Consider the following 21,323-nt stretch of genomic DNA (forward strand, 5'->3'; position numbering starts at 1 on the left):
GGAAGTAATGGATTTTGTTCCCTGCTTTACAGGAACCTAAAATCCATTCCTCCCTGTCAGCACTGAAATCTGCCTTGTTTACATAGGCAGATGCCAGTTCTCTGTGGATTACCAATAATCGGCGTGTGCTAGAGGATTTTGAGTGCCGGATGCCCGCAGATCAGTTTTTGCTGCGAATATTCACAGCAGAGGAGGAAGTGCAGAATCGCACATATTGTATATGCAGGGTTCTGCACAGGAGAGCCACTCTGCAGCAGCAAAACTGCTGTGGGGCGGACATTACAGTGGTTTTAACACTATAAATGGCTTTCCTTTATAGGGCAATAACTCGCTCTCCAAATGTCGGTTTAAAAAGATGCCCTTAAATACCTTTTTCCAGTTATCTTCAGGCCGGTCACCTGACTCCCGGCCGCTCTGCTACTACGATCCAGGACTACAACGGGAGGAGCTGAGCTCTCCCTCCGATGTCGGCCTGAAGTCACATCACCTGCCACTGTAGCCATGGATCATAGTAGAGTGGCCGGGAGTCATGTGACCGGCCTGACGATAACTGGGAAATAAGGTATTTAGAAGCATCTTTTTTAAACAAACACTTGGAGAGTGAATTATTGCCAGATAAAAAAAGGAGGGGCTGCCAGAATATATATATATATATTTTTTTTTTTAGGGTTACAAACACCAATTGATTAACCACTTGACATCCGGGCCTATTTTGGCACTTGTCTCCTTCATGTAAAAATCAAAATGTTTCCATAGAAAATTAATCGGAACCCCCAAACATTATATATTTTTTTTTTTAGCAGACACCCTAGGGAATAAAATGGCGGACATTGCAACTTTTTTTTCTCGCACGGTATTTGCGCAATAATTGTTCAGATGCCTTTTTTGGGGAAAAAAAGTGTTTCATGGATTAAAAAATAACAAAACAGTAAAGTTAGCCAAATTTTTTTGTATAATGTGAAAGATGATGTTACGCCGAGTAAATAGATACCTAACATGTCACACTTTAATATTGCACGCACTCATGGTATGGCGCCAAACTTCAGTACTTAAAAATCTCCATAGGCGACGCTTTAATTTGTTTTACAGGTTACTATTTTCGAGTTACAGAGGAGGTCTAGTGCTAGAATTGTTGCACACGCTCTAACTCACGCGACGATACCTCACATGTGGGGTTTGAAGGGCGTTTACATATGTGGGCGGGACTTGCATGCAAGTTCACTTCTAAGCGCAAGCTACCGGGGACAGGGGCGTTTAAAAAAAAATAATTTGTAATTTTATTTTTATTTTACTTCATTTTTTAATTTTAACACTTTATTTTACATATTATTTTTTTTGATCACTTTTATTTCCTATTACAAGGAATGTAAACATCCCTTGTAATAGGAATCACTGTGACAGGTCCTCTTTATGGAGACATGTGGGGTCAATAAGACCACACATCTTTCCTCAAGGCTTACAGGCATTAGATCGGTGAAAAGAAATCACCAATCTAATGCCGACAGCCGCGATTGCGGCATTGTTTACTTCCGCGTACCGGGCGTGACATCATAACGTCGCGCCCGGACCTCCGACGGTCATAGAGATGACTGGTAGACATGTGCAGTTTTTTAAGTTACGAATACGTTTTCCGTTATTTTTCGTTATTTTCGTTGATTCGGTAACCAACGAATGAACGAACGGCTTAGCTAAAATTATAACGAATAACGATATTTCCCTAGTTAACGAATATGGAAAACAACGAATATACGAAACTGTTAAATGTAAAAAAGCAGAAACAACGAAAGAAAAAATGAACGAAAACACAGAATTAACGAAAACACCGAACACCCCCCATAAAATCATAATTACGAAAAAATAAACGAAAATGCAAACTTACTATTACTAATAGTCGAATAACGAAATGAAAACAACTAAAATGCCGAACAAAGAATAAAATACGAAAATCGAATCTAACGAAAAATAACTTACGAATCTTCGTAAAACGTAAATGAAAACAACGAATTTTAATAAATAAGGTAATTTCAGTTTCGTTTCTCCTAAAATACTTCTGGACATTGACCAATAGCCACTAAGCCCTGTCCCTTCCCCTGAAGAGGTTTGTTCCTTCCCCCAATGAGCTTCTTTCTCATTATCTAGTGGCTCCTTGACCTTGTGTCTTTTTCTAGGCTAGACTGCATTTCATTCCATCCAGAGTCCAGATAGGGTGTCTTTGGGTAGGTTGCACCGGTTTTGTGGATCTTAGAGCTAATTTGTAGTTGTTATAGAGAACTTCTTAAGCATACTCTAGATTCTCATTCCTAGATTTGTAATTGTAAATATCTCTGACATATTTTAGTTTTCTCCTACGTCAGACTGCATTCTAGACAGGGTGTGTGTGGTGTTGGATTTGTGACTCAGTGACTCACTCATTGGTGACACTTAGAAATTATACATTTATACTTATTATGCAGTGCTCACTGATTACTATTCATTTTTTCTCATATTTTCTGCAGTTATTTTTTCCCCTTTTGTGAGACAGTGTAGGACTGTGTTTTATTATCTTGCCTATATATTTTTTTTACTTTAGCATAGCCACCAGTGCCATTATAGTCTAGTACTAGGCCAGCCCAGGCAGCAGCCAGTACTCTACTAAGATATAAATGGTGGTGGTAGAAGTTGATTAGTAGAGCTTTGTTGCATTTTAATCCTGACCAATTGTGTAAGGCCTGATAAATCAACAATCATACTCCGTCCTCAATACCTTTATTTTTCAGAATACATTATCATTTGTATTTTTTTCTGAAAAAAAACACAATAATAATATTTCTAATATAAAAAATTTTTGTACTTTTCCCACTTATTCTCACATTCTCACCATGAGGAAAGCAACAGAGGAAAAAGTTGAGTGTGACACAGCAACAACAACTTCTGAATATAGGCCAACTGTAACCCCAGATGTTTTTTACAAGACATGCCGGTCACGGGCAGTTCCTGCAAAGGTTGTTGCTAGTGTCCATAATTTTAGGCAGCCAAAACTTGAAATTTTACAGCTTGAGGAGGAGCAAATTGCTCAGCCTCCAGATGTAAAAACAGCACACAATATATTGGAAACAGATAATAGCAGCATCTTTTTTCATTCTCATAGTTCAGTATCTAATCCTAATCCAAGTAGGCACCTGGCAGAACAGGATGCTGCTAAAGTAGAATTACCTGAGAGTCTGACCCTTGAAGGCCTTGACCTTGAAGGAATTGATTTAGATTTTAATATAGAGGATAATGCACAACTTGTAAACCAAATTCATGAGGATATTATATCTATGAGTCCTTACTCCTCTGCCCCTGAGTCCCCTCTGTTATTTCCCGACTCCTCACCTTCAAAAAAAAAATTGCCTGCACCATTACAAACCTCTTCAGGCTTAGTTGTTTTGCCTAAATGTCTTTCATATCCAAGTAGTGCAACTGCCACCATTGTTAGTCCACCAAATTCCTCCAAAGACACGGAAGCTGCACATACCCATCAGCCAGAGGCAATTGTAAAACAATCCTCACCGGCCACTGGGAACCGCAGATCAAAAATATGGGAACATTTTGTTACTGTTGGTGACGGGCGCATGGTGAAATGCAAATTATGTGGCAGGGAAGTGAGCCGTGGGAGAGACATAGCCCATTTAACCAATGCCGGGATGAATTACCATTTCCGTGCACACCATACACCGGTGCTGCTGAGAGAAGAAAGTGGAGTTGCAGCTCCACCTAGTAAAAAGAGAGGAAGCAGCAACACTACTGCTGCCATTAACCCCAAAAGGCTCAACAAGGGGCAGGAAGATGAAGGGACTTCTTGTGTAGTTGACACATGTCGCCCCATTCCTTTACAGCAGCCCACGCTGCAACAATTTCCCAGTTTCCAATCAAGGGGTATGTCTCGTCAACAGTCCCTTAAAATCACCCGTCTGATAGGGGAACTTATAGCAGTTGGGGGAGCACCCTTTAATATAGTTGAAGGACATACATTTAAAAACCTCATGAAGGTGGTTGCACCTCACTATGTTCTCCCCTGCCGTACTACCTTTAGTAGGAAAATTGTACCCTCTTTATATAATTCCTGTGTTGGATTACTGAAAGAGGAGCTGGGCAGAGCAGCTGGCCAGTCTGTCCATTTTACTACAGACTTGTGGAGCGCTCCCAGTGGGCAACATGCCTTTTTGTCATTGACGGCTCACTGGTGGCAGCCCAAGGAGTCACAACCAAACAAACCAAAAGCAGGAATGAGAAGCACAGGTGCTAAGGCAGCAGAACCTCCTGAGCATGGGCAACGCACATTCTTGTTGCATGCTGAAGTCATGGACGACCAGCACACTGCTGTAAATATTTTACGTGCACTTCAGAAAATGGTGGCGCAGTGGCTTGGGGAGGAGTCAGGCACACGGGCAAAGATGGGCTTTATAGTCACTGATGCTGCAGCAAACATGCTCAAGGCAGTGCGAGATGGCAGATTTGTTGGCATTCGTTGCTCTGCACACGCCCTGCATCTCGTTGTGAAGTCTGCTTTGGACGATGAAAGTGAAACATCAAAATTGTCTGCTATCTTAGACAGTTGTAGAAAAATAGCAGCCCATTTTCATCGTAGTGTGAAAGACAGTCACATACTCAGACTTGAGCAGAGTAAGGCTTGCGTTCCACAGCACCGCTTGAAGGTAGATGTAGCCACCCGTTGGAACTCCACTTTGGAGATGCTCGAACGTATCATGGAACAGCAAAAGCCAATACACGCCATGTCAAATGAACATGTTATTGGTGTAGCAAGGCCAATAAGCAGGGAGGAGTGGAAAATAATTAGTCAGGTGGTGGCTGTGCTTAGCCACTTCCGAGATGTAACAGAAAAATTGAGCCTAGAGAATGCAAGTCTGGCTCAAGTAATCCCTCTCTACATCTATCTTATCACTAAGATGGATGGCTTTCTAAACAAAAGCGAGCCCTTGCCTGGCGGCATAGTTCAAGATGTAGCTGCAATTATAAAGAGACTGAGGGGACAATTGAATAGAAGGATGAACGAGCTCATAGAGGCATGCCCTGAGCTAATGCTTGCCTCTATGTGCGATCCACGCATTAAAGGAAAAATGGCAATAATTCAGAGTTCCCTTACCACCTATAGGGATCTATTAATTCAGAGGGTTTTTGACAGTCACCGAAAATTGTTTAGGCCGGCAGAGGGTGAAGAGGAAGAAGATCAGGAGGAGCCTGATAGTGACATTGTGCCACCATCACCTACTGTTATTAGTACAACCACTGCTGAGCATTCCACTAGAAGACCTGACGTTTGGAGTTTGGCATTACATACTTTAGTTGGACCCACAAAAATGCCCACCATGAAAAGAAGCATTGTGTCAGATCATGTTAAATTATACTTGTCTGAACCCCATTTGGCCTCCACTACAGATCCATTAGAGTATTGGGATGAGAAAAGGGGTATTTGGCCTGCTCTTTCTGTGGTGGCACAAGAGCTACTTTCTTGCCCCCCGACCTCTGTGCAAAGTGAGCGTGTATTTTCTATCACAGGAAATATTCTGTGCCCACAGAGGTCCCAGCTGGCCCCACAGCTGATGGAGCAGATGGCATTTCTGAAAGTCAATCTTCCAAAGCTGGGCTACCCAGAACTAAGCTTTACAACAGAATAATTCTAATTATACTACTTCTTAAGTTCTTATGTTTATCAAATCGATAAAGATATTGTTAATAATTTACCTGTTCCAAGTATAGATGGCGATGCCAAAAAATAAATACAACAAAACCAAATATAGTGCATGTCATGATATACTGTATGTACCAAAAGTAATGTTACATGAATACAATATACGATAAAGTATCAATCACAATGTAGATACAGCAAGCATGAGAAGCTGTGATCAGCCACAGTCTATATAATTCAAAGATTTATTTTTTGTTGGGTGGGCAACATTGATTACCTCAACATTTTATTTACTATTTTTTTTTATAATTTCCTGACCCCAGGCCCCCCCCCAAATAATTCAGAGGTTGTAAACATGAAAAAAGAGTTTATACTGTAAGGGTGATCCTAGCTTGTTAGGCTCTCAATCTCTAACTTTGAGATTTTAGCTTTTGAAATACAAATATTTAATAATGTGGTTGCAAGCCCACTTTAAATAAAATACAAAAATAAAATACGTGCAAGACAAAGGCAAATACCTGCATACTATATCATAATGAGCTAGTATGCATAGCATACTAGCTCATTATGTAATACCACTGATCGGCGAAAACCTCGCTGCGGTGGCCGACACAACGGCTGGCGACATGTAATCCCGCTGTTAAACGTGCAGGTTTAGCGTCTCTGGGCAATCACAGCGCAAAACCCCGAAGTAACTCCGGGCCTACATGCTGCTGCCCGATGATGTGTCGGCCACTGCAGCGGGGGCTTTGATCGCAGGTGAGTATTACATAATCAGCTTCTATGCTATGCACGCAGGTCTGCCAGTCCTGGCATGACCACCTTAAGAAAATGCACGATCGTTCTAAATTATCCCCTAAACCATGAATGGAGGTATTTCAAGCACCTACATACAGGTAAGCATTAATATAGTCTTCCAGGTAGCTAAAAGTACTATATATTTATTCATTTCTGTTGATATATCTATTTTGAATCCTGACATGCACTATGTTTGTTTTTGTTGATTTTATTATTTCCCATCACATCTTACAACTTGCAAACGTTTGAATTGAAGTAGATCTATGCATAAGGGTAATAATAATAATAATAATAATAATAATAATAATAATAATAATTAATAAATAATAATAGTTTTTGTTTACATTCACAAATCCAATATCTACTACCACCGTTTGCAAGAATTTTATCAACCCAAGCTGGGGTTAGTTTGTTTATTTTTCATTCGTTTTTGGAGTAATGTTTTGACTCCTTGGCTCTGAAATTAAGCCACAAAAAAAAAAAGCTACCATTCCATAAAGAAACCTACTCCACAATTCCACGGCTCGCAATACTCCCACAAACACTGGGGCTCTCCTCCTACTGTGCTCTTGCTGCAGTGCAGACTGCTGCCACCTGCCCTCAAAGAAGAAATATTACAGTTCACGTTTGGAAGACATCTCACCACACTATGGATTTAATCCTGGTTAAGTATGTTGCCTGTGGCACCCTTAAACACGTGAGTGGCTTATCAATTTTCCCCTACTCACCTTCCATCATTCCATTAATTATTTCTTCTAATTTATATCCCTCTCTCTTTTTTTGCAGTTGCAATTTACTGACGTCATGTCTCACATGCATGCCTAACATTGGACCTGGATGTGGATGAGGAGGAAGCAAATAGAAAAACACATGAGGTTTTTTCAGCACTTCATAGTAAGTATTAAGACTAAGAGTAAACCCCACTTAGGATGTTATAATGATATACTTGTATGACTTTTTTTTTTAAATAAATCACATTTATTTGTCATTGTGTGTGAGTGAGTATGGGGTTAGTCTGTGTGTTTAAGGGTCAATGTGAGTATGTCTGTGTTTTTCTGTGATTAAGTGTCTGGGTCAGTCTGGCTTTGTTTACAAGGCACTTCATTTATTGGCCAGTGTGTCTGTCAGTTAAAGTGTGTGTCGTCTTTATGGGTCAGTGTGTGTCACTGTGTATATGTATATTTTAAGTGGGTGTGAGTAAGTATATTGGTGTGTGTCATGGAATGCATAATGTGCAAAAATGTTATTTTGATGTATATATGGAATACAGTTGTGTTACTTATTTTAGGTTTTTTGACATCGAAATAATTTCTTCTATGCCATTGTCAGTGTATCACCTCCACACTTCCCAGAGCTACAAATCTAAACTCATGCTTTATCTTGGCCCTGGTATTTTGATTCCATTCTGACCACCAGGGATCTGAATGCTGCTCAGCTCCATGCAAGGTAAGAACAGGGAGACTGGGAACTGTATTATCTTTTGGAATAGTGATTAAAATTCCATTGCAGCGAAAGCAGATATTTTCTCATTAGTTTACCGATCGGCAGGGATGGACTGGCCATTGGGACTACAGGGAGTTTCCCGGTGGACCGATGGCTCAGTGGGCCGGCTTCAGTGACAGCAGACCGCCGCCCCCCTCAGCTCCTCTGTCTCTCCCTACCCACAGCGCTCACCTGGGGGGGAACAAAGAAGCAGAGGGAGGACCAGAGGAGCAAGGGGGGACGACAGAGGAGCATGGGGGAGGGGACGGACAGCTGATTTAACAGCTATGGCCTGGGAGTTTCTCACTTCTGCCTAATCTTGTCCCATAAGGGGGGGGGCACCAAACTGATTCTTTGCCCCGGGTGAAATAATGTCTAGCTTCCCCAGTGGTACTGCCTAATAAAGTAGAACGGCTAGGGGCTAGTGAAGGGGGAGAGGGGGCTTGGGTGGCCGGGGGGGGGGGGGTTGCGGGAGTTGTCCTGTCAAAGTGGGCCAGTCTGGATGAAGTCCAGGGCCAAATTTTTGTCCCAGTCCATCCCTGCCGATCGGGTACATTCTCTGCCTAACTCAGCTCTGCTGCATACCATTTGAAGATACAAAATTGCAAAATGCCTCCACGTGTCTTTACAAGATGTGATAGTGGGATACATGTTTTTCCCTAATGTCTACTTATATTGTCCTCCGCTACCTCCCTAGCCCCTCGGTCTATAATTTTTCACCCTGGCTATCTTATTCCAGTATCCACACTCCCACTGCTGTTAGTATCCCCCCCCCCCCTGCTTCCTGTGTTGTTTTACTGTCCAGTGTCCACTAACAGTGGGGAAACATTAAAATATAAATGAATAGTTTAAGGTAGACTGTGTGGGCCAGATTCACATAGAAGAGCGGCGGCGTAACGTATCATCTACGTTACACCGCCGCAATTTTTCATCGCAAGTACTTGCACTTGCGATGCAAACCTACGCCGGCGGCCTCCGGCGCAAGGCGGGACAATTTAAATGGGCGTGTGCCATTTAAATTAGGCGCGCTCCCGCGCCGGACCTACCGCGCATGCTCCGTTTCCGAACTCCCGTCGTGCATTGCGCGCCGTGACGTAATTTTTTCGAACGGCGACGCGCGTAGCGTAATTCCGTATTACTGGACGGCTTACGCAAACGACGTTATTTTTAAAATTTCAACTCGGGAACGACGGCCATACTTTTAGACAGCAATACGCTTGCTGACTAAAGTTAGGGCACCAAAAAAAAAAGACTAACTTTGCGACGTGAAACTGTGGGAATGGAGTTGGGTGTATAGGATTTTACTGTGTTTTTTATTTTTGTTTTTTTTATTTTTTGTGGTTGAACTGGATGGACTTGTGTCTTTTTTCAACCTGACTAACTATGTAACTATGTAACTATGTAACGCGAAAAAACCGCCGTCGATCGCCGTAACTCCTAATTTGCATACCCGGCGCTGGTTTACGACGCAAACTCCCCCCCAGCGGCGGCCGCGGTATTGCATCTTAAGATCCGACAGTGTAAAACAATTACAGCTGTCGGATCTTATGGCTATCTATAGCATAGATAGAACAACAGATACAACGGCGAATCAGCAGATACGCCGTCGTATCTACTCTGTGAATCTGGCCCTTAGAGTTTGAAGTTCGGAATAAAATACTATTGTGTGTGGGAAATGAATACATAATAATTTAGCAGATAATGTGATGATGTATATAAATAAATAATAATAATAATAATAATATTAGACCAAAAATAGTTTTATATTCACAAAAAAAAAAATATTTTCATAGAAATTACAAACACACATGCTGGGTAGGTGTAACTTGGCAGCATAAGAAAACGTTTCTACCAAAATCAAGGAACAGTAAAAAGATCGATTCTGCATAATAATTTGCGATGAGATGGGCAGAGGAAGGTCTAGCCTTCATTTTTCAAAACGTCTTTGTTGGTTATATGTTCATCGTAGCTCCCAGGCATTGGAGCAATGTGTCTGGAAATATCTTCAAGTAAACAAAATATACTCTGTCCAATGCCTAATTGTGTTGTTGGCTTGCCCGGGCCAAAATTATTTCAAAACTCTCAGTTTGCTGCCTGCTCAACTGATGGGTAAGCCGGGTAAGCCTTTTGACCTTTCGTTGTAGTTTTCGGTTGTCACACCTTAATTCTATAAGCTCCCTCAGAATGATCTCCTGCACAGTTGGGAAAGGCGGTACAGCAGTAGGTGGCATCAGGGCATGGGGTGGCTGAATGAATGAACCTTGTCCTCTGTGCTCCTCCTCTGGGCCGGGGGAGAAATCAGGAGTCTGGGGAATGATAGGGGTAATCTCTGGCTGAATCTCCAGCCTCTCCAAAAGAAGAACAGGAGAGTGCGGGCTGCACTGTACTCTCCTCTCAGGGTGGTATTGCTGATCTGAAATAGATAAGATAGGCAAAGTTTGATGAATGATGAAAGCGTTCATAGTAATGAATTTATTCAGATTAGACTTTTATGTAGTAGTAATATTGAATAATGGAGCAAATGAAAGATTGAGTTGGGGAGGGGGGATAAGTTGTATTAATGATTGAGAGAAAACAAAAAATCAATTTAAACTTATTTAGGTAAATCTACACATTGCATTTATATCCTAAAGTTAAAAAAATTTAAAAGGTTATTTAATAAAATAACCTTTATAGAAGTAAATAAATACAATATAAAAATTGCAGAAACAGAAAATGCCTTAAACAGAAAATCTTTTTTCTTTATTAGATAACATATTTATCAGCATATGACACGCACATTTAACTCCTGAAAAGCTTTCTGTTAAAGACGGAAGAAAGAGTGAAGATAATGTTGAAGATAAAGTTCTTAAAGGGTCCCAGTAGGTTGCAGGTAAAAAGGGCATATGTCTTCTAAATTTATTATCGTAGTATTTTTGATATCCTACTGCAAAAACCTTTGTAGCGCTTTTATACCCACTAAAAGATAAAAAAATACCTGTAAAGCAAAGGCATAATGAGCTAGTATGCACAGCATACTAGCTCATTATGAGCTAATAACCTTGTAAGTAATTTAGTGTGCCGTGCTAGGTTTGCAGGGCGAATATCTTCTAAACCATACAGGTTATAGAGATATTATGTATAGATATTATAGGCTTAACGGTAGTTTAAAAAAAAAAGCGCAAAAGAGCTGTTGAACACCTTTCAATAAGGGCTACTAAATTCAAAATCATTAAAAGAACCAAAGGCAGAAAAAAAATTTCAACACGGTGGAGTTCAGCAAAAAATCTTTGTGATAGGAATGAATCTCTGACATCACAGCCACTCTCATTTATTTCCACAGTTTGCGCAGTCCTCCTTGATATATCAATCCCCCTTCAAATCACAGTGTCCCTTTCACAGTCACGTTCTAAAGGTATGAGGTGTCATTTTTGTACGAATTTTTAAATTGAACTTTTAGGTGTATTACATGAAAATGCCTATGTGTAAATAGGGTACATGATGATAATGGAGTTAGTGCTGTGTCCTGTTTCTTCCCAGATCATGCACTTACCCTGAGGAGGAGCAATGGTCCTGCCAGAAGCCGATGCTGGAGGGTCTTGAATGCAGCTTTCTGTTAAAGACGGAAGAAAGAGTGAAGATAATGTTGAAGATAAAGTTCTTAAAGGGTCCCAGTAGGTTGCAGGTAAAAAGGGCATATGTCTTCTAAATTTATTATCGTAGTATTTTTGATATCCTACTGCAAAAACCTTTGTAGCGCTTTTATACCCACTAAAAGATAAAAAAATACCTGTAAAGCAAAGGCATAATGAGCTAGTATGCACAGCATACTAGCTCATTATGAGCTAATAACCTTGTAAGTAATTTAGTGTGCCGTGCTAGGTTTGCAGGGCGAATATCTTCTAAACCATACAGGTTATAGAGATATTATGTATAGATATTATAGGCTTAACGGTAGTTTAAAAAAAAAGCGCAAAAGAGCTGTTGAACACCTTTCAATAAGGGCTACTAAATTCAAAATCATTAAAAGAACCAAAGGCAGAAAAAAAATTTCAACACGGTGGAGTTCAGCAAAAAATCTTTGTGATAGGAATGAATCTCTGACATCACAGCCACTCTCATTTATTTCCACAGTTTGCGCAGTCCTCCTTGATATATCAATCCCCCTTCAAATCACAGTGTCCCTTTCACAGTCACGTTCTAAAGGTATGAGGTGTCATTTTTGTACGAATTTTTAAATTGAACTTTTAGGTGTATTACATGAAAATGCCTATGTGTAAATAGGGTACATGATGATAATGGAGTTAGTGCTGTGTCCTGTTTCTTCCCAGATCATGCACTTACCCTGAGGAGGAGCAATGGTCCTGCCAGAAGCCGATGCTGGAGGGTCTTGAATGCAGCTTTCTGTTAAAGACGGAAGAAAGAGTGAAGATAATGTTGAAGATAAAGTTCTTAAAGGGTCCCAGTAGGTTGCAGGTAAAAAGGGCATATGTCTTCTAAATTTATTATCGTAGTATTTTTGATATCCTACTGCAAAAACCTTTGTAGCGCTTTTATACCCACTAAAAGATAAAAAAATACCTGTAAAGCAAAGGCATAATGAGCTAGTATGCACAGCATACTAGCTCATTATGAGCTAATAACCTTGTAAGTAATTTAGTGTGCCGTGCTAGGTTTGCAGGGCGAATATCTTCTAAACCATACAGGTTATAGAGATATTATGTATAGATATTATAGGCTTAACGGTAGTTTAAAAAAAAAGCGCAAAAGAGCTGTTGAACACCTTTCAATAAGGGCTACTAAATTCAAAATCATTAAAAGAACCAAAGGCAGAAAAAAAATTTCAACACGGTGGAGTTCAGCAAAAAATCTTTGTGATAGGAATGAATCTCTGACATCACAGCCACTCTCATTTATTTCCACAGTTTGCGCAGTCCTCCTTGATATATCAATCCCCCTTCAAATCACAGTGTCCCTTTCACAGTCACGTTCTAAAGGTATGAGGTGTCATTTTTGTACGAATTTTTAAATTGAACTTTTAGGTGTATTACATGAAAATGCCTATGTGTAAATAGGGTACATGATGATAATGGAGTTAGTGCTGTGTCCTGTTTCTTCCCAGATCATGCACTTACCCTGAGGAGGAGCAATGGTCCTGCCAGAAGCCGATGCTGGAGGGTCTTGAATGCAGCTTTCTGTTAAAGACGGAAGAAAGAGTGAAGATAATGTTGAAGATAAAGTTCTTAAAGGGTCCCAGTAGGTTGCAGGTAAAAAGGGCATATGTCTTCTAAATTTATTATCGTAGTATTTTTGATATCCTACTGCAAAAACCTTTGTAGCGCTTTTATACCCACTAAAAGATAAAAAAATACCTGTAAAGCAAAGGCATAATGAGCTAGTATGCACAGCATACTAGCTCATTATGAGCTAATAACCTTGTAAGTAATTTAGTGTGCCGTGCTAGGTTTGCAGGGCGAATATCTTCTAAACCATACAGGTTATAGAGATATTATGTATAGATATTATAGGCTTAACGGTAGTTTAAAAAAAAAGCGCAAAAGAGCTGTTGAACACCTTTCAATAAGGGCTACTAAATTCAAAATCATTAAAAGAACCAAAGGCAGAAAAAAAATTTCAACACGGTGGAGTTCAGCAAAAAATCTTTGTGATAGGAATGAATCTCTGACATCACAGCCACTCTCATTTATTTCCACAGTTTGCGCAGTCCTCCTTGATATATCAATCCCCCTTCAAATCACAGTGTCCCTTTCACAGTCACGTTCTAAAGGTATGAGGTGTCATTTTTGTACGAATTTTTAAATTGAACTTTTAGGTGTATTACATGAAAATGCCTATGTGTAAATAGGGTACATGATGATAATGGAGTTAGTGCTGTGTCCTGTTTCTTCCCAGATCATGCACTTACCCTGAGGAGGAGCAATGGTCCTGCCAGAAGCCGATGCTGGAGGGTCTTGAATGCAGCTTTCTGTTAAAGACGGAAGAAAGAGTGAAGAGTCAAGGTAATGTTCATGAAAAAGTCAACAGCTGTATTTACAATTTTTGCCTGAGATATGTCGTATAACTACAATATTTTCTACTATGAAATCAAATATTCAACCAAAAATGGACTGAGGAAATGTAAAATATAATCAGAAGTTGCTGATGTGTTAAAACAGATGTTACATTTCTGGCAATTTTTAAGATTAACAAAATATATGTAAAATATGCTATCAAGTATCTACATATCATTTACTACAACCCCCATATACATAGTACCAGGGCTAAATTAGCTACTAGCCAGGCCTCAAGGGTTACTAGCCAACAGTTAGTTGCCACACCCAACCCTTAGCTTGCCCCACCCCTAATTCAACCCCTAAACACGCCCTCATAAATTATCTCATTAAATGACACAAAATTGTTTTATGCAGAATAAAATATTAAAAAAAAATATTAACACCAACTTTATCCAAAACCACCAATGAAGCCTGCCTGTGCCCACCTATGTAGCCTGTGCCCACCAATGCACCCTGTGCCCACCATGCAGCCTACATGTGCTGCAGGTAAAGAGCGATAAACGCTTTCATTTCAATTGATGTTTTCCCGCTACTAAACAGCCCTGCCCCATGGCCAGGAAACTTTAATTTACAGATCGCCCGTCCTGGGATTGGACAGGATAAAAGTCCCGGAGGAGGGGATGTATGTGGCAGCAAGCGGCGGGGAACACGGCAATGTCAAATCAAAGCTGTTATCGATGTGTTCTCCTCTCTCTTCCCCCCCTGTGATCGATGAGAGAAGGACTCCCTTTCAAACTATGCTGTTGGCGGAGCTCTCACCCCTTTCTCGGCATCCCTCAAAATCTAGTCACAAAATGAAAGCAGGCAAGTTTGAATTTGGAAGGGTGCATACATACTACTACTATACCCACCTTTTGATTTAAAAATCACATTTCTTACATCAGCTTCCTCAGAAGCTGATGTAACCTTCAGAACCTTCAGAACCTGATCAGAACCTTCACATGACAGTTTCCCCTTCACAATTATGTTCTGATCTGAACCCCCTTCACAGTGGTAAATTTCACCCACCTTCACAGCACATGTGAACAGCTGTGTTCTCTGTCCCACCCTGCAACTTGACCCACCTTCACCTAACAGCCCCACGCAGCTCTGCCCCCGTCACAATTCAGCATCCACAGCTCTGACCTTGCTACCTTGCTTGGGCACACAGAACCGTAGACACAATAAATACTATAGTGGGTGGAGCAGAAGTTGCTGAAGTTATCCAGCATAATGTTGTTTGTTAGGGCCGCATAGCAACCAACCAATCACCTGCTGGTTAATTTTAAAAAGTTCTCTTCAGCTGCTCTATTGCTGCCCACTATTTTGCATTGCTATTTTTTCGGCTCACTGTGCATAACGAGCCTTCTGCTCTCGACTGTGATAGTGAAAGCTGAGTAGCCAGGGAGACAGAAACGGCACCTAATTGTCTCAACTGTGACGGTCTGCATGGCACAGTGACTTGGTCCAAGTAGTAAATAGCAGTTCATTAGATATCCTTTGTGTTGGGTACTCACCACCAGAATGTTGTTGATAGGATGTACTTGGAGTTGGAGCTGATCCTTCCAAGGATGATGTTTCTTGATCTGGAAAACATGAATGTAAAAAAATAAAAATAAAAGTCATACATGTGTAGTCATCATAAACAATAAGATAGCTTTACAAATATATTATAACTGCAATATATATAAATTATAATGATATATTTAATTTTCCTCACCACCAGCTCTATGATTTTGACCCCTGCTGCTGAATCCAGGGACATCCTCTGCCAGAAGGACATCTCTTAGCTCCGCCTCCCACTCTCGCAACTTGATAGGCTTTCCTCGGTTTTGTCCTAGTCGAAGCCTCTGCATCTTCTTTGTAACCGTTGCCCGACAATCATAGAACCTGCAAATGTACATAAACATTACAATTACATTAATAAAAAAACAAATACTTAGATTAATGTTTTTTGAAAACCACATTTCTTTTCACATTGTGATGGTTATATGTATACTGTTCAGCATGTGGCTGTGACAAATAAATTTTTTGGTTACGTTGAACTGTTACTTTTTTGTTATTGACTACAAAACTGTGTATTTTTTACACAAGAGTGAAAGAATATTTTAATATTAATTACCTGTGTCTGACGCCATTGGTGGGCCTGTGAAACTTGGAGACCGCATTCACGGAGTCCCGGACTCGTTCCCAGGCTGCTGACTTCTCAGATGCTGGCACGGATTGGCAGAAGAGTGTCACTTTTTCTTTTGATACTGCAGCAACCAATGCAGCATTCTCCTCTTTGGTATATATGGGTCCCCTTGATTTCTGTCTCTTGGTTCGCTTGTTCTGCTGCACATCTGAGTCCGCACTATCTGACATAGGAGGGGCCACATGTCTCCTTTCTTTGCCATGCTCCCGCTCCACTACACCTCCACATTCCCTTCCATGCCTCGGCTTCACTCCACACCAATCCTCCCCTCCCCGCCTCCTCTCCCCTCCATGCCTTTCCTCCACTACCCTCCTCTCCTCCCTTTCACGCCTCTTCTCTCCTCCACGCCTTTCCTCCACTACCCTCCTCTCCTCCCTTTCACGCCTCCTCTCTCCTCCACGCCTTTCCTCCACTACGCTCCTCTCCTCCACTCCACTACTCTCCTCCACGCCACTCCTCTCTTCCCCTCCATGCCTCCTCTTCTCTCCATGCCTCCTCTTCTCTCCATGCCTCCTCTTCCCTCCATGCCTACTCTCCCCTCCATGCCTCTCCTCGACTCTACTCCTCTCCTCTCCTCCACACCTGTCCTCCACTCCACTCCTCTCTTCCCCTCCACGCCTCCTCTTCCCTCCATGCCTCTTCTCCCCTCCATGCCTCTCCTCCACCACACTCATCTCATCTGCTCCACACCTCTCCTCCACTTCACTCTCAGTCACACCAACAAGTCTCACATCAACACACTGACTAACACCAACATTCTCACTCTCAGTCTCAACACTCACATGTCCATTCTCACTCCTATACATGATTTTAATTGCCCAAAAGATAGCAAACCAGTGAAACCACCACACAAAAACAAGTCGAAATTCGACAAGCCCACCTCTGCCCTGCTCTCTGTTCCTCCCTCGCCAAACCACGCACTCATACACCGTCTCAAAATGGAGTCCAGGGGCGGAGGCTATAAGCCGCGCATCGAAAACGAAAGTAAAGTATGACATTTTCGAATGGTTAAGATTTGCTGCGATGTACTTACGAAAGTACGAATGATTTACAACACACATTAGCAGCGTTAGCGGAGCAATTCTGACACATTGCGTAAAATAACGAATTAAGGCCCGATTACAAATTTACTCAAACAATCTTACGAAAGTAATAATCAGTCAGTATCAGTAAGACCGTCAAGTAGTCTATCGCAGCCAAGTTAGATTTACAAAATTACAATGAGTAGTGTGTTGAATCAACGTAAAATGTATTTTAACTGAATTACGAATGCACTAAGATCTACTAAAGCACGTTTTTACAATCGAATGAAACAAGACACGAAAATACGAATGATGATAAAACAACGAAGATCTATTTCCTACGAAAATACGAATGCGGCACGATGGTAAATATAATGTAAATACGAATCTAAAAAAAACGAAAAATATACCAACGTAAAAACGAATAAACAAATAAATTCATTCAAAAAATACGAACGAAGCAGAATACAAAACATAACGAAAATACGAATCTCGATTCAACGAAAAATAAACTAACAAAAAAAAACGGAAACGGAAAAAAGAGTGTTACGAAAATACTAAAGAGTACGAATACGATAACTAACGTCTTACGAAATTACGACTCGTTACGAATCACGATAAACGAACAGAAACGAAACAGAAATAAACGAAAATTTTTGCTGTGCACATGTCTAATGACTGGTGACCATCTGGTCACCAGTCATCTCTATGCTTTCCCAACGAGCGCCGGCCGATTCGCTCTCCGGGCCCCCGATGGCACGGGAGAGCCCGGAGAAGCACCGGATGGCGACGGGAGGGTGTCCCCTCTCGCCGCCTATAAGAACAATCAAGCGGTGGAACCGCTGCTATGATCGTTCTTATGTTGCACAGAATCGCCGGCTGAAGACGGTGATATCTGAATGATGCCTGTAGCTGCACCCATCATTCAGATATCACCGCACAAAGTGGTTAAAGCAGAATAACACTACATCTGAGCACCACAAACCAAAAGTGTAATTTCATAAATTTTTAATATTCAAAGCAAACTCACCTATCCATCCATGTCGCTATGCTTTATTATGCTGAGAAATCACCCCTAGCATTTCTGGTGGCCATCTCGAGTAAGAACAGAGGATTCTTGTAGCAATTATTTCTTGGAATCCATCTGTCCTTAGCTCAAGCATGCAGGCAGGATTGTGTTCTTAGCGGAGAAAACTATGCCTCACCTCCTGAAGACTCTTGGGTTGTATGACATTATTTGCCTAGGCATCGAAACCAAGTAAAATATAATCTACTAATGCTAGCAGCATGAGGATTAAAAATAGTCAATGTTGACAGAGAGAGCCAGATCATTCCCTACATTCTTTGGCCATGCTAAAAAGTCACATGACTCAGCTTTAAATCTGGGCGACTTTTTCCCCTAAAAAAATCTGCGATTTTTTTAAATAAAAAACTTGATTTACGATTCAAATTTTTTATTTTTTTTTATGGGCATTGCACCGGTCTTGAGGAGTTGTGGGAAGGAGTTTTTAGGCGAGGCCGCGGCTTCGGCCTAGTCCGCGGCGTCTGGCCTCGCTGACTAGACTGAAGCCGCGGCCTCGCCTAAAAACTCCTGCTCGCAGCGGTGTCATTGCCGATCCTGGGAAAAAAATAAAATAAAAATCGAACAAATCGATTTTTTTTTTTTTTTTAAATATGAATCGATTTGACCTACCAAATCGATTTTAAAATCAAGTCAATTTATTTTCCAGCCCTATTGGTTGCCATGGACAACACACCACACATCAATCCCTTTGTTTTGAGTACATTGGAAGACGAGGCAGATTTATGAACCACAGGCAGCCAATACAATGCTGTTCAACACCCGCAACTTTTTGATGATTAAAAGCAGCATTAAATCCAAAATTATAATATATTGCAGCTTACTAATCTTTAGATGTGGTGGCTGCATTTATTCACAGGGTACACCATTGTCAATCCTGGAGGGGTGTGGGGGGGCATTAGATGTACTAGCAGATCCCTGTATACACCGACAAACAAGCAAATCTCCAGCTGCAGCTTTATTAGCAGTTAACAAACGGTTTTCTTTGCATAAAGATCATTGTAAGCATCACTGTTAGTGGTAAATGGTTTGTCTCAACCCTCATATTGCTAAATCTGCAGGACAGCAGGTTTTGTTGAACATCAGACTTACTGGCAGGATCACCAGGTAAAAAAGAACGAAAGAATAAAAAGAAAAAACAAATGCAGCCATTACATCTAAAAATTGGTAAACTGCAATATAATAAAATGTTCGCTCTGTGTTTAATACAACTTTAATTAGAAGACTGACAACAGAAGGCTCCATCTTCCAAATGGTAACCAATCAGATCTCCCCCCCCCCCCCCCAGCCTAAAACTGAAAAAAAATATACTTACCTCATAATCTTTCTTTCCTGGACCCAATCCATGGCAGCATACATGCATTATGCAAAACGCACATATGCAGTTGTATAGTGCACCACATGTGGATGTGCATACTCTATGCATGGCAGTGTGCAATAGTTCCGGTGTCAGGTGTGTTTTTGTTTTTAGAGCTCATTCAAAACAAATAAGTCACTTTACTGGCGGTTCACACTACAGCGACTTGGGATCCGACTTGTGTCGCCCCAAGTCGCACGACATGAGAAATCCCATTGAAGTGAATGAGTGCCGTCTTAACCACTTCAGCCCTGGACCATATTGCTGGTCAAGGACCAAGCCACTTTTTGCGATTCGGCACTGCGTCGCTTTAACTGACAATTGTGCGGTCGTGCAATGTGGCTCCCAAACAAAATTGGCATCTTTTTTTCCCCCACAAATAGAGCTTTCTTTTGGTGGTATTTGATCACCTCTGAGGTTTAGTTTTTGTGCTATAAACAAAAATAGAGCGACAATTTTGACAAAAAAAAAAATATTTTTTACTTTTTGCTTTAATAAATATCCCCCAAAAATATATAAAAAAAAAAATTTTCCTCAGTTTAGGCCGATACGTATTCTACCTATTTTTCGTAAAAAAAAAAAAAAAAATCCCAATAAGCGTTTATTGATTGGTTTGCGCAAAAGTTTTAGCGTTTACAAAATAGGAGATAGTTTTATGGCATTTTTATTAATATCTTTATTTTTACTTGTAATGGCGGCGATCGGTACTGCGACATGGCGGACACTTTTGACACATTTTTGGGACCATTGACATTTTTATAGCGATCAGTGCTATACAAATGCATTGATTACTATAAAAATGCCACTGGCAGTAAAGGGGTTAACACTAGGGGGCGAGGAAGGGGTTAATCATGTTCCCTGGGTGTGTTCTAACTGAAGGGGGGGGGTGGGACTGACTTGGAGAAATTACAAATCGCTGTTCATACATTGTATGAACAGACGATAGGTAATTTCCCCCCCTGACAGGACCGGGAGCTGTGTGTTTACACACACAGCTCCCAGTTCTCGCTCTGTAACGAGCGATCGCGGGTGCCCGGCGGTGATCGCACCCGCCCCTAGTGGCTGATTCGCGAGGTGACGTAGATCTACGTGACTTCGCGCAGGGGAGACGACCGCGGCGGCTGGTCTGCAAATAGTTAAAGCGGGAGTTCACCCATTTATTTATTTTTTGACCTTTTCCCCTTAGATTCATGCTCGTTTTGTCTAGGGGAATCGGCTAGTTGTTTTAAAATATGAGCTGTACTTACCGTTTTCGAGATGCATCTTCTCCGTCGCTTCCAGGTATAGGTCTTCGGGAGCGGGCATTCCTTCTTGATTGACAGTCTTCCGAGAGGCTTCCGACGGTCGCATCCATTGCGTCACTAGTAGCCGAACGTCGGTGCGGCTCTATACTGCGCCTGCGCACCGACGTTCGGCTTCTTTCGGGAAATCGTGGCGCGATGGATGCGACCGTCGGAACGCCCAGTCCTGCAGCCCATACCCGGAAGCGGCGGAGAAGATGCATCTCGTAAACGGTAAGTACAGCTCATATTTTAAAACAACTAGCCGATTCCCCTAGACAAAACGAGCATCAATCTAAGGGGCAAAAGTATATTGTAGGGGTGAACCTCCGCTTTAATGTACACTACTGAAGTCGCTCCGACTTCAGGAAAGGTTCCTGTACTACTCCAAGGGGACTTCTAGGCAACT

The 21,323-nt window shown here is 41.3% G+C and overlaps 1 protein-coding gene and 1 long non-coding RNA gene across 6 annotated transcripts; one reads left to right on the forward strand and one right to left on the reverse strand.

Moving 5' to 3' along the window:
* Positions 1–6,833: 6,833 nt before the first annotated feature.
* LOC120913930 lies at positions 6,834–16,031 on the forward strand. Of its 5 annotated transcripts, XR_005743595.1 has the most exons (7): positions 6,834–7,163; positions 7,253–7,360; positions 7,755–7,912; positions 10,698–10,820; positions 11,271–11,342; positions 13,841–13,947; positions 15,707–16,031. It is a non-coding gene; the product is annotated as an uncharacterized LOC120913930 (long non-coding RNA). The 5 variants fall into 5 exon arrangements; XR_005743593.1 differs by having other exon boundaries at positions 6,834–7,360; XR_005743594.1 differs by lacking the exon at positions 11,271–11,342 and having other exon boundaries at positions 6,834–7,360.
* LOC120913929 lies at positions 9,693–16,489 on the reverse strand. The gene is made up of 5 exons (XM_040324287.1): positions 16,103–16,489; positions 15,701–15,870; positions 15,498–15,566; positions 13,854–13,913; positions 9,693–10,361 (listed from the first exon to the last, which is right to left on the reverse strand). Exons 1-5 carry the CDS (start codon positions 16,342–16,344, stop codon positions 9,985–9,987), a joined length of 918 nt encoding a protein of 305 aa, XP_040180221.1. The 5' UTR covers positions 16,345–16,489; the 3' UTR covers positions 9,693–9,984.
* Between the last annotated feature and the right edge of the window lie 4,834 nt (positions 16,490–21,323).

The sequence above is a fragment of the Rana temporaria genome, chromosome 9 (genome assembly GCF_905171775.1).
Source record: "Rana temporaria chromosome 9, aRanTem1.1, whole genome shotgun sequence".
Taxonomy (NCBI): Eukaryota; Metazoa; Chordata; class Amphibia; order Anura; family Ranidae; genus Rana; species Rana temporaria.

Bases quoted from the DNA above. Each gene is read 5' to 3' on its own strand.
- LOC120913929 (XM_040324287.1), bottom strand. From the start codon at position 16,344: ATGTCAGATAGTGCGGACTCAGATGTGCAGCAGAACAAGCGAACCAAG. The intron at 15,567-15,700 runs GTGAGGAAAATT...CATGTTTTCCAG, and splicing joins TCAAAATCATAGAGCTGGTG to ATCAAGAAACATCATCCTTG. The intron at 13,914-15,497 runs GTGAGTACCCAA...CGTCTTTAACAG, and splicing joins CTATCAACAACATTCTGGTG to AAAGCTGCATTCAAGACCCT.